Source organism: Manacus vitellinus, unplaced genomic scaffold (genome assembly GCF_001715985.3).
Source record: "Manacus vitellinus isolate BGI_N305 unplaced genomic scaffold, ASM171598v3 scaffold_24_pilon, whole genome shotgun sequence".
Classification (NCBI taxonomy): Eukaryota; Metazoa; Chordata; class Aves; order Passeriformes; family Pipridae; genus Manacus; species Manacus vitellinus.
This window is the reverse complement of record NW_021939798.1, coordinates 12,040,846-12,050,958: the sequence shown is the minus strand read 5'-3', so window position 1 is coordinate 12,050,958 and position 10,113 is coordinate 12,040,846. Positions and strand designations below refer to the sequence as shown.

General features: G+C 48.1%; 1 protein-coding gene across 1 annotated transcript; it reads left to right on the top strand.

Annotated features, from left to right (window-relative positions):
• Window positions 1-274: 274 nt before the first annotated feature.
• CCDC40 (coiled-coil domain containing 40) lies at window positions 275-10,092 on the top strand. The gene is made up of 17 exons (XM_018073250.2): window positions 275-393; window positions 534-688; window positions 1,197-1,280; window positions 1,363-1,582; window positions 1,958-2,115; window positions 2,948-3,070; window positions 3,433-3,554; window positions 4,277-4,520; window positions 4,622-4,804; window positions 5,696-5,941; window positions 6,458-6,671; window positions 7,186-7,355; window positions 7,460-7,551; window positions 8,081-8,201; window positions 8,844-9,032; window positions 9,249-9,407; window positions 9,757-10,092. Exons 1-17 carry the CDS (start codon window positions 336-338, stop codon window positions 10,000-10,002), a joined length of 2,784 nt encoding a protein of 927 aa, XP_017928739.1. The 5' UTR covers window positions 275-335; the 3' UTR covers window positions 10,003-10,092.
• Window positions 10,093-10,113: the final 21 nt, after the last annotated feature.

The window sequence follows — 10,113 nt, the reverse complement described above, 5'->3', positions numbered from 1 at the left end:
GAGGGAAGCCCGTGGGTCAAGCACGACGTGTACAACAGCTCTGACAGAACCAGAGAGGTTCTGTTGCTGTGCTGGGTACGTGTGAGGTGTTTTTTAAATCAGGGTGACACAGCTTTGCCAGTGTCTCTGTGCTGGTTTCAGAGCCAGGCCCTCCTGCTGATCCTTTGTCTGCATCTCTCGTGTCTCATGGTGACAAAAATAAGCACATTTTTAGGGATAAATAGAGGTGGATGGAAAAGCTGTTTCAGGTGATGGATCTTATGTTTCAGGAAAAATCTCCTGAGACTTTGTAGGACAATGTAGAAAGTGACAGTTGTCCTCCTGAACAGGGTGACATGGAGCAGCCAGGACCAGGAGCATCGGCAGCGGAGCCGGACACCGGCACAGAGCCAGGTATCAGCACAGCAGCACTTGAGACCAGCTCTCAAGCATCTCTCCCTTCCTGGTCATTGTTAATCCAACTGGAGGCAAAATACAATGAAATCTAATCCTATTTCCTTATCTGTTTCTTTTTTTGGGGGGGGGTGGTCCAGAGAACATGGGAGACCCCATTTCACTCCCTGGTGAGCATGGAGACCGAAGATGGGAAAAGGAATCCCAGCAGCATGGATCCAAGGACCATGAAATAAGCAGAAGTAGTGAGGAAACAGCAGGAGAAACAGAACTGGTCGTCTTGGATCCAGAACACGTGAGAAGCCCTCGAATCTTGTCGTTGTTCTTTGCAGACTTGGTGATTTTGCCTGTCTGAAGTGTGGAGGTGAGCTGTAAGCAGTGGCTCAGCTGTTTGCTGAACTGCACGTTTGCAAATCACTTCTGCCAAAGTATTGACTCCTGACTGTGTCACTCCCTCCATACCAACCCCAGAGCTGCAGGTTCAGGAGTGAGCAAGGCAGTGGGCAAACCTGGTGCTCTTCAGTGCCCCTGAAAGAGAAGTCCTTGCAGCAAGAGTGAGTGGGTGGGTTCTCAGATGTAGCTTCTGACATGTTTCAAATAATCTCACTAGTCACTTTTTGACATGAACGAATACCCACTATGTAACTCCTTCCACTTGCTACAGTAAGTGTAGCTAAAATAAGAACACAAGTGTCTATGGCAGAAATAAGATGTTTTATTTAATGGGGGAGTACCAGCGAGGCTTCCTCGTAATTTATTTACACAAGTATGTTAAAATTGCTGAATGCCATCCTTCTTCACAGCCTCTGATGAGAAGATTCCAGGCTGCCCTGAAGAATTACATCACTAAGCAGATGGAGCAAGTGAATCTCGACCTCCATGAGCTGGTACCCGGCCTCTGCTTTGCCCTCCCACAGCCCCTCCCGTCCGAGCTGCCGTGGGACAGCTCCTCACCCCTTGTGTCTGCAGAGGACAGCAACGAAGGACAGCAAAGTGCAGAGAGAAGAGCTCGGGGTGGTCCTCTATGGAGCCCAGCAGCAGCTGGTCCAGCTGCAGGAGGAGCTGCAGAAGAGCCACGAGCGCCATTCCCGGGCAGCCAGGGCGAGGCAGCAGCTGGAGGAGGAACTGGGGGCCCTCAGGGATGCTTACAAGAACATGTGCCACAGCACAGATGATGAACGCAAGAAAGGTGGCTGAGGCAGTGCTGGCAGTGTTTCCTAGTTCTGGGGCTGCGTGGAGAAATTAATTTGGATTTTAGGCAAACGCTGGATTGAAAAACACAGTAAAATTGATCAGGAATAATGCACTCACCAAAAAGTTTCACGGGTGCTCCTGAAATTCTGTGTGCTGGGAATCAAGGAATTGCTTACCAGGATTTTTAGCTTTGCTTGTGGAGCTTTGCTCCAAAGCTGATGTAAATTCTTATGTTGGGGAGGGCTGATGTAGCTGGTGTGTGAGAGGTTTTGCTTTGGGAGCTTCTGTATTTCTTTCCCTTTTATTTCTGTTTAAGGTGTATCCTACAGACAAACTTCTCTAACTATTTTCCCTCTTTCCCCCTCCTCAGTTTCTGCAATGCAGACCCAGGTTGAAAACCTGGCCTTGCAGCTTTTCTACATGCAGAACATGGACCAGGACATGCATCACAAGATTTTACTGATGAAACAGTCGACAAAGAAGGCTGAGGCAGAGAAGTTCCAGGCTGAGGTGGAAAAGAAAAAACAGGTACCAAGTAAAACTGTCTTTGAAAAAAATAAATACAGGTGACAGTGTTGAGTCTTGGAGGATGTGCTGCCTTGTCAGAAGGAAGGCTGGAGTGATGGAGTCATGCAGAATGCATGGGGATATGTTTCCCAAATAATAAAAAAACCCCAAAAAAACAGAGGCTTTTCTAAAAAGGAGAAGAACCCCTGCCTCCCCCCAGATAGCAGCACTTACTGCCCAGAGAGTTGGGCAAGCCTTAGGACAGTATATCACTCTTCAGTCAAGCAAAAGGGGTGTGGGGGCAGGAAGATATTTAGTGAAGAAATACCATGTATTCAGGTCTCGAGAATTATTGTGAGTCACAGCAAATTTCACAGTGGAAAGTGAACTTTGGGAATGAGCAGAGCTGGTCGGTGCTGGAGCTCCCTCTGCTGCCTTCCAGGATGCAGACTGGGTATTACCAATGCAGAATTCCATGCAAACTGTTAAAATACTATGGGCTTAGGAGGTTTTTAACAAAGGATTTTCAAATATACATTATTAAGATTCGCAGCATCTGGAGAAGTGGCACAGTGTAATCCATGCTGACAGGAGGGAATGCTGCTTCAGAGCTGCATTAGCAATTTACTGCTGCAACTGGAATAATAAACAATCAGCAAAAGTTTCTCTTACAAGTTGTTCCTGCTGCAGTCCTGAGTCATTTGTGTATGAATGGGAAAGTTTCAGTAGGAATCAAATCTAATCCAGTTGCCAATTTAATTCCTTTTCTAGCTGATTTTGTTCTTGTAGGATACAGTTGGTTAAGACTGAGAGTACATCACTCACCCTGAACATTTTGGCTCTGACTCCATAGGACCTTCTCCTAGACCAGTTAACAAGGAGAGCCTACGAGCTCCAGGAACAAATTGCTCTGTTTGAAGCTCAGCTTGTGGCCCAGGCAGAGGACACAAAAGTGACCCGGCAGGCAGTCAGTGAGGTAGGAGGGGGCTTTTCCTTTCTGGTTAATATTTCCCTCTGGCAGGACTGACCCCTCTGGCCTGCCCTCACGTGTTGTGTACAATGTGGGCCAGAGTTGCTTGTTTTGTTCCTGTTTGGAGGAATGAAGACTTTTTTTCTTTTCCTTTGTTCTTAAGAATTGCCTGTAAATCATTTCCTCCTCCCATTCTCAGCAGTTTTTTCTTGCAGACCTGTGCTCTCTGATCTGCTGTGACAGTGAACCAGCCACAGTAGCTGAAGCTGTTCCTGCTCAGCATATTATGAACAGAAAAAAAATAAATTGCATTGTAACATGAATTTGGTTTTTCAACACAGTGTATATTCATGCTGTCTGTTCCTCAGGCTGGTCTGGAGGTCCAGGCTATTAACATGGAGAAAAAGAGGTTGATAAACCACTGGAACAGCAGTTTGGCTGGAATGAAGCAAAGGGATGAGGCCTATGTTGCCACTCAGGAGCTGCTGAGGTATGGTCTGAAACCAGGCCCTGGGGAGAGCTTGGATGATTTGGGCAGGAGGGATTCCAGAAGGGGCAGTGTGTCTCCTGTCAGGGTCAGCACTGTGTGGGCAGGGAGTATCAGGCAGAACAAGCTTCCTGCTTTAAACCATATTATAAAATTAAAGGACAAGAGGCACAGTTCTTTGTTCCTGTTTTCTTTACCCAAAACACAGCTCTCCGAATGTAGGGGGTTCTTAAAGCTGTTCAGAATTTTTCTATTCATATTTTATTCCTCTAAAAGAGTTCCCTCACCTTTACAACACCTCTCACTCCAAAGAGTTAGATGTCAGGAAGGATTTCTCTCTCACTATCAGGGTTTTGTGAGGCCTTTAGAAATCTTCATGAAAACCTCCCTGTTATTGCCAAAGGAAGTGTTTATTTGTTCTGGAGCCGTGAAGCTTGACTGGTTTTCTGAGAACAAGCAACCTGCTTTTGTATGGTGACATCCTGGTAGGAATAGGGGTGGGACAGTACTGAAAGAAGGAATCCATTTTCCTACATACATTTCCTTTTAAATCCTCATGTCTCCATCCATCTCCTGCTGCCTCTGCACTGTCCCAGCAGCTGAGCCCTTTCAGAGATCTTCCTTCTTGGGCAGTTGGTGCAATAACATGTTTGAAAAGAGGAATCTGTAGGTGGCTGTTCAGCACCAATCCCTGTGATGATTTTCCATCCTATTTGCCCCTCTAGCAACTACAGACGTGACCTCAGGTCCCTGGAAGGGGACATCCACGGCTGTGGGAAGTCCATCAGGAAGGAGGAGGAGAAGAATGAGTTGCTTGTCACCATCCTGAACCGGTCTCAGAACGATGCCAACGTGACAGAGAAGCTGATTGCCCAATGCCTGCTGCAGCAGGAGGCCCTGAAGGTTGAAATGGGCACCTACACTCGTATTCTCCATGAGACAGAGCAGGCCCTCATCAGGACCAAGATGGTGAGGAGAATCCATGGAAGATGTGTCTTTTGGAATATTTGAATTTAATACCCTGCTTCAAGCAGTTGTAGTGATCCTGTCTCTGTCTTCCAACCTTTTAGGACCAAGCTGCTCACCTGGATGAGTTGGTGTCCATCAGGAAGGATATACAGAAGAGAACTTATGTCAAAGAGCAGATGGAGAATGAAATCATGGCAAAGCTTCAGGACCAGATGATATCCAGCCAAGCTGCAAAGCACTTCTCACAGATGGCTGCGAAACTGCGGAGGAGGAAAACCGACCTGGTATGGCATCCCCTCCCCTGGGGAGGGCAGGGCAAGGCAACCACCAGAGCAGTGCTTCTCCAGGGCTTGGTCAGTGACTTCCTTCTGGTTCCAGGTCTGCAGCTGAAGGGCTGCTGAGTTTGCCTGCAGTCTGGATCTGCCTGTGATGTGATTGCAGGATGCTGGTGTATGTGAGAGAGCTTGGCCAAAAAGGCCTGACAAAACATAGAGTTCTTTACTTAGAAAATGGAGCAGAATGATGAATCCTGGGAGTATTTACTACAAAGGATTAGCAGTTCTTATGTACTGGAGAAAGACAGTGGATATGTGGTACTTCTATACTCTACATTAACTAACTTTTACCTCTATACTCCCTCACAGAATGGGATGCAGGCAGCTCTTGATTCCAAGGAACAGTCCAAGCTGAGCCACAGCTCTTTAAGGCATAAGTTGCTCTCTCTGAGAGTGTATAGCTGGTACAGGTAGAAAAACTAGAAGACTCAGCCCAGCATTTCTCACACTGAGTGGGGGGCTGTTGTCAGGTGAGGGATGTGTGTGCCAGGTGTGGTGGAGAAGGTACAGTACAGTGATGTCCTGCTGCTGTTAGCCAGGTAACTGGAGACACTAGAACAGGGAGTAATTGCAGGAGGGATGGGTGAGGTCACTTGAAGGTTTTTGGGATTTTTAGGCTCTTTAATGCTTTTCAACAGCTGTATGGCAGAGGTAAATATTGTATTACCTGTCAACTGATGGAGAAACAAAGGTACACAGAGGGTAAGTAGGTTACAGCTCGTAGTACAGACCTGGGATTAGAATCTCAATCCCCTGATTCCTGTGCTGGGATAAGTGGTACTACAACTCAACGAGTGGCTGTTGGTGACAGTGATGTGTTTTCTCTCTTGATATTCCCAGGAGCTGCATTTTTACAAGGTTGAAAATGATGTGGGCCAGATTATCCTGAATGCAACTAATACCAGCTGCAGGCTGACAGTCCTCCAAAAAACACTCTGTGAGGTGGACAAGGAAATAAAAAATATCAGTGATCTGATCAGCTGCCAGGAAAGTGAGATTGCAAAGTGCAGGCTCCTGGCTGATAAGAAGGGAGGGATCATCTGCCTGTACAACAAGAAGCTGGAGATGCTTCTTGCTCAGCAGGGGGTAGGTACTTTTGTGTTTCAGTCCCAATTTTGATTTTATTCTTTGTGGTGACCACAGATGTCCCTGATAAATGTAACTGTGTAAGTGTTGGGTAGTTCAAACTTCCAGGCATCAGCACTGTCATTTAAAAGCTGCACCAGTTAATGCAGGTGTTTATGTTTGTCAGACAGTTCTTGATGCACATGAAGGGAATTGTAAAATGAGGGTGTGCCTGGCACAGATTCCTGCAGGGAGTTGTTTGCAACTGATGAAAATGCCAAATGCCATCAATACTCTGGGAGTAAATAGGATCTTGTTAGAAAATCTGCAAACACTGACAAGGGGAGTGTGGAGCAGGCAGAGGCATTTCAGTTGTTTGATGGTTGGCCCCATTCAGCTGATTCCCAGATCTGTCCCTGGCACTGTGAGACCTTTATGGATACTGATGTGGAAAGGAGTCCTATCTGCAGGCTTTGGAATGTCCAAACAGCTCCAGCAGCTTCTGCCTGACTTATCCCAAACTTTGCCCTCATACAGGGGCAAGAACTGGGACCACTGGAAATTGAGATCAACAAGCTGACCAAGGAGATAGAAGAATGCAATTCTGAGGTGATGACACTGCAGAAGTACTGGCTCAGTGAGCAGAAGGAGCTGTTCAGGCTGACCCGGGAGCGGGAGGAGCAGATCTGCTCCCTGGATGCCCTGAGGAAGCAGATCACCATCATGCAGCAGAGGAAAGTGCGCATGGAAAGTACGGCATTCCCTGAGCTCCTGAAAATGCTCACCCGGAAGGGGAGGAAAAAAGGGAGTGGAGGATTACAGATGAGAAAAGCTGGACCTGCCTCTGGATATGTGTGAGCAGGAATGCCAACAACCCTGGCACTGCACTGGGGCTGAGCCTGGTACTTGTGCTGTTTGCTCATCATTATTCCTGTAAGGATTAATCCTGCTGTCCTGACACAGTCAGACCCTGAGTGACAATGTCACCTGGCACACTTCTTAAATAAAGGTTGCAAGTAGTGGGTAGGTTATTGTCCCCAGCAATGACAGCACTTTCCTTGGCCAAAACCAACTCTTTTCCACAGGGGTCTCCTTCAAAACCTTATTTGGTTTTTGGGCTTGTGGAAAAACATTTTGGCTGGACGTGTGGGACATGGGTGGCTCTGCCTGAGGCATTGCCAGCTCTGATAGCAGTTTGTCACACCTTGTCTGTGTTCAACCCAATGCTCAGGGGAATTCTAAGACTTTTTTCTGTTCACCTATAGATGAAATTCAGCAAGAAACAAAAGAACAGAAGGACATCGAACGGCACATGAAGGACATGTCAAATGACTTGGTAAAGTTGAATGTGTTGATCAGGAAGAACAACAGCAGCTTTGAGGAGCTGCAACATGCCAACATGATCACAGAGAATGAGTTTGTGCACTCCCTCAAGGTACCAAGGCCTGACCCCTCAACCTTCTGTGCAGATTGGAGGCAGGTAGTGATCCTGGAAAACCTCAGCCTGACAACATATTGTTTTGTGCTTCCCAAATCTAGGCAGCAGAAAAAGAATCCTTGGAGATGCAGGAGAAGTACAGTCAACTGACTGAGGAGAAGGAAAGGCTCCTGAACAGCATAATGGAAGCAGAGTAGGTACCAGAGAATGCCACAATCTCGTGTGTCTGTGTCCATGTTCCTGTTCTCCAGGCACCAAACTGACCCAGCATGAGCAAATGTGCTTCTGTCCTTCCTGAAGAAGGGGAAAGGACTTTAATGAATGTTTGAAACACAGAAACTGAAAGGTGCTTTGGTTGTCTCTGGAACAAGCTGGGAGGATGGTGGCTTTAACAATTCCATCATGTGGGGATGTTACCAAGATCTGTATGGGAAGACTCTGCCAGTAACTTGGAGTGAGTGTGCTGCACTGGGCTGTTCATTGGGGTCCAGCAGTCCCTGCCAGTCTGGGCACACTTGTTTTTATAGTCACCACCCCATTTTCTGAGTTGGGAAGCTTGCTGTCTGGTTTCACCCTGCTCTGTGTTGCCCTTTTCCACATCCCACGTGCAAATCCTTGGATTCTGCCAGCTCTGTGTTCAGAATTGTCTTGGGCACGTGCTGCTGCTGGTACAGAGATCCCTGTGGGTTACAAAGGCTTTCCCTTTCCTTTCTTCTCTGAAGGCATCAGATCCTGCTGTGGGAGAAGAAGATCCAGCTGGCAAAAGAGATGAAAGAAGCCACAGGTTCTGGGTCAGAACAAGGTGAAATCCAAGCCATGAAAGCAGAGATTCGTAGGATGCAAGTAAGGCACTGGGAAAGAGGGCTGAGGAGGAAAAGCCACACAATGTACTGGAGTGGCTGAAACATGAGGCAGGAGATGAGAAGCAGGCTGGAGAAGTGGCATCTCCAGTGCCCAGGGTGGGACTCTTAACCCCCTGCAGCTCGACTGAACTGAGCACATCCTGCATTCCCTGTGAGTTCCCTGTGCCAGGCTCAGCAGAGTCTGGATACTCCCAAGGAATCTATTTAAATTGCAGTAATCTGCCACCTGATTCTGTGACCCCTATTTGTAAGCAAAGAAATGTTGATTACTAAATATTGCATCACCTTAATCACTGGTTAGGAAGGTGTTCCCTCTCCTGGCAGAGCAGCTCTTGCCCTTCATTCTCAGGATGCTTCTGCTTTTCTGCTTCTGCTCTTGCTAATGAGATCCAGAGCAACATCTGGAATATTATTGTGGACAAGTTGACAATTCAGCCCTCTGCCTTCCAGATCCACACATGGCAAACCAGGTTTGGCTTTGGACCAAATTTGGCTTGCAGGCACTCACGTGTCACATGTATCTGGTTTGTGTTGGTGGGATGTGCCACCCAGACGACCTCCCTCGGTGCCATTGGTAAACATTCCGTGTTTTGAGCCTGGTTTGTGTCTTGGCAAACGGCAGGTCCGCTATGGGCAGCTGCTGAAGCAGCAGGAGAAGGTGGTTCGGGACATGGAGGCGTCTGTTTCTCGCAGAGAGATGATAGCGGTGCGGGGAGAGGCTCAGAGCAAGCTGGATAAGAAACACAGCACCAGGAATGACTTCCAGCAGAGGAAACAGGAGCTGAGGAGGAAGATCAGGGAAGCCCAGGAGGTGAGCAAGGCAAGCAGGGCTGCAGGAGCTCACACAGCTGGTGTGGGCCTTGTGATGAGCAGCAGTGAGCACAGGGGTGCCCGTGCACAGGGGCACAGGGGAGGGCTTTGGACATTCATTAAAAAACCCCCAACAAACGAGTTCTGGGAGGATGGTCAGGAATGCAGCTGAAGTAAAGAACTGGAGTCTGCCATTTCCTTCTCTTCCATTTACTAGAATATTTTTAACTGCAACCAAGCCATCCTGGAGCTGGAGAACACCCAAGAGTCCCTCAGGGCCACCTTCTCGGAGAAGAAGCGGGAATTGTCCAGACTCCAGGCCAAGGCCGACGGCCTCGACTTGGACATGGAATGTCTCCAGAACGAGAAACGCTGGGTGAGCCAAACAGAGCCTGCTGCTTCCTGCTGCTGCCAGCTCTGTCCAGCACCATCCTGAACAGGGTGTGCTCAGTGACCAATTTTAGCCACATGTTCACCGGGCACGTTCTGGGGGCTCACAGTGGCCCTCAGTTGATGCTGCAGTTCTGTGATTTATGGAATTCTGTGATGTCTGTACCCCTACAACACTCGGAATGGAGGTGGCGTTTGGCTGTTGTGATGGGGAATTCACAGCACTGTCCTTCCCTTGTCACATGCAGTGGTCACAGCAGCTGACACGAGTCACACCGATGCCCTGTGTGCATCTTTCCTGCTCTCACAGCCCTTTCCCCTGTTGCTTTTCTCAGAACCTGTTGGAGCTTGTGGCCCACCAGGCACACCAGAAGCATCTGCAGGCACTGAAGGAAGGGAAGTACCGGGCCCCGAGCTGCACTGAAGAGGCCTGCAGGAACCAGCAGGAGAAACTGCGGGGTCGGCTCCAGACCATTAACAGCATCGTCCAGCGGATCCGGGAGGAAAATCCCCGGCACCAAAGGGCTCTCCAGTGGCTCAGCCAGTGCTTGGGATCCAGGCTGGAGTCCGAGAAAGCCTGATAGAAACACGGAAAATACATGTAACATCTGTTTTTATTTTTCTACCTGCTGCAGGCTTTGTAAACGAATACATATAGAAAAATAAACAAGTGTAGGGTATAATATTTGTGT

Bases quoted from the DNA above. Each gene is read 5' to 3' on its own strand.
- CCDC40 (XM_018073250.2), top strand. From the start codon at position 336: ATGGAGCAGCCAGGACCAGGAGCATCGGCAGCGGAGCCGGACACCGGC. The intron at 3,071-3,432 runs GTAGGAGGGGGC...TCTGTTCCTCAG, and splicing joins CCCGGCAGGCAGTCAGTGAG to GCTGGTCTGGAGGTCCAGGC. The intron at 8,202-8,843 runs GTAAGGCACTGG...GGCAAACGGCAG, and splicing joins CAGAGATTCGTAGGATGCAA to GTCCGCTATGGGCAGCTGCT.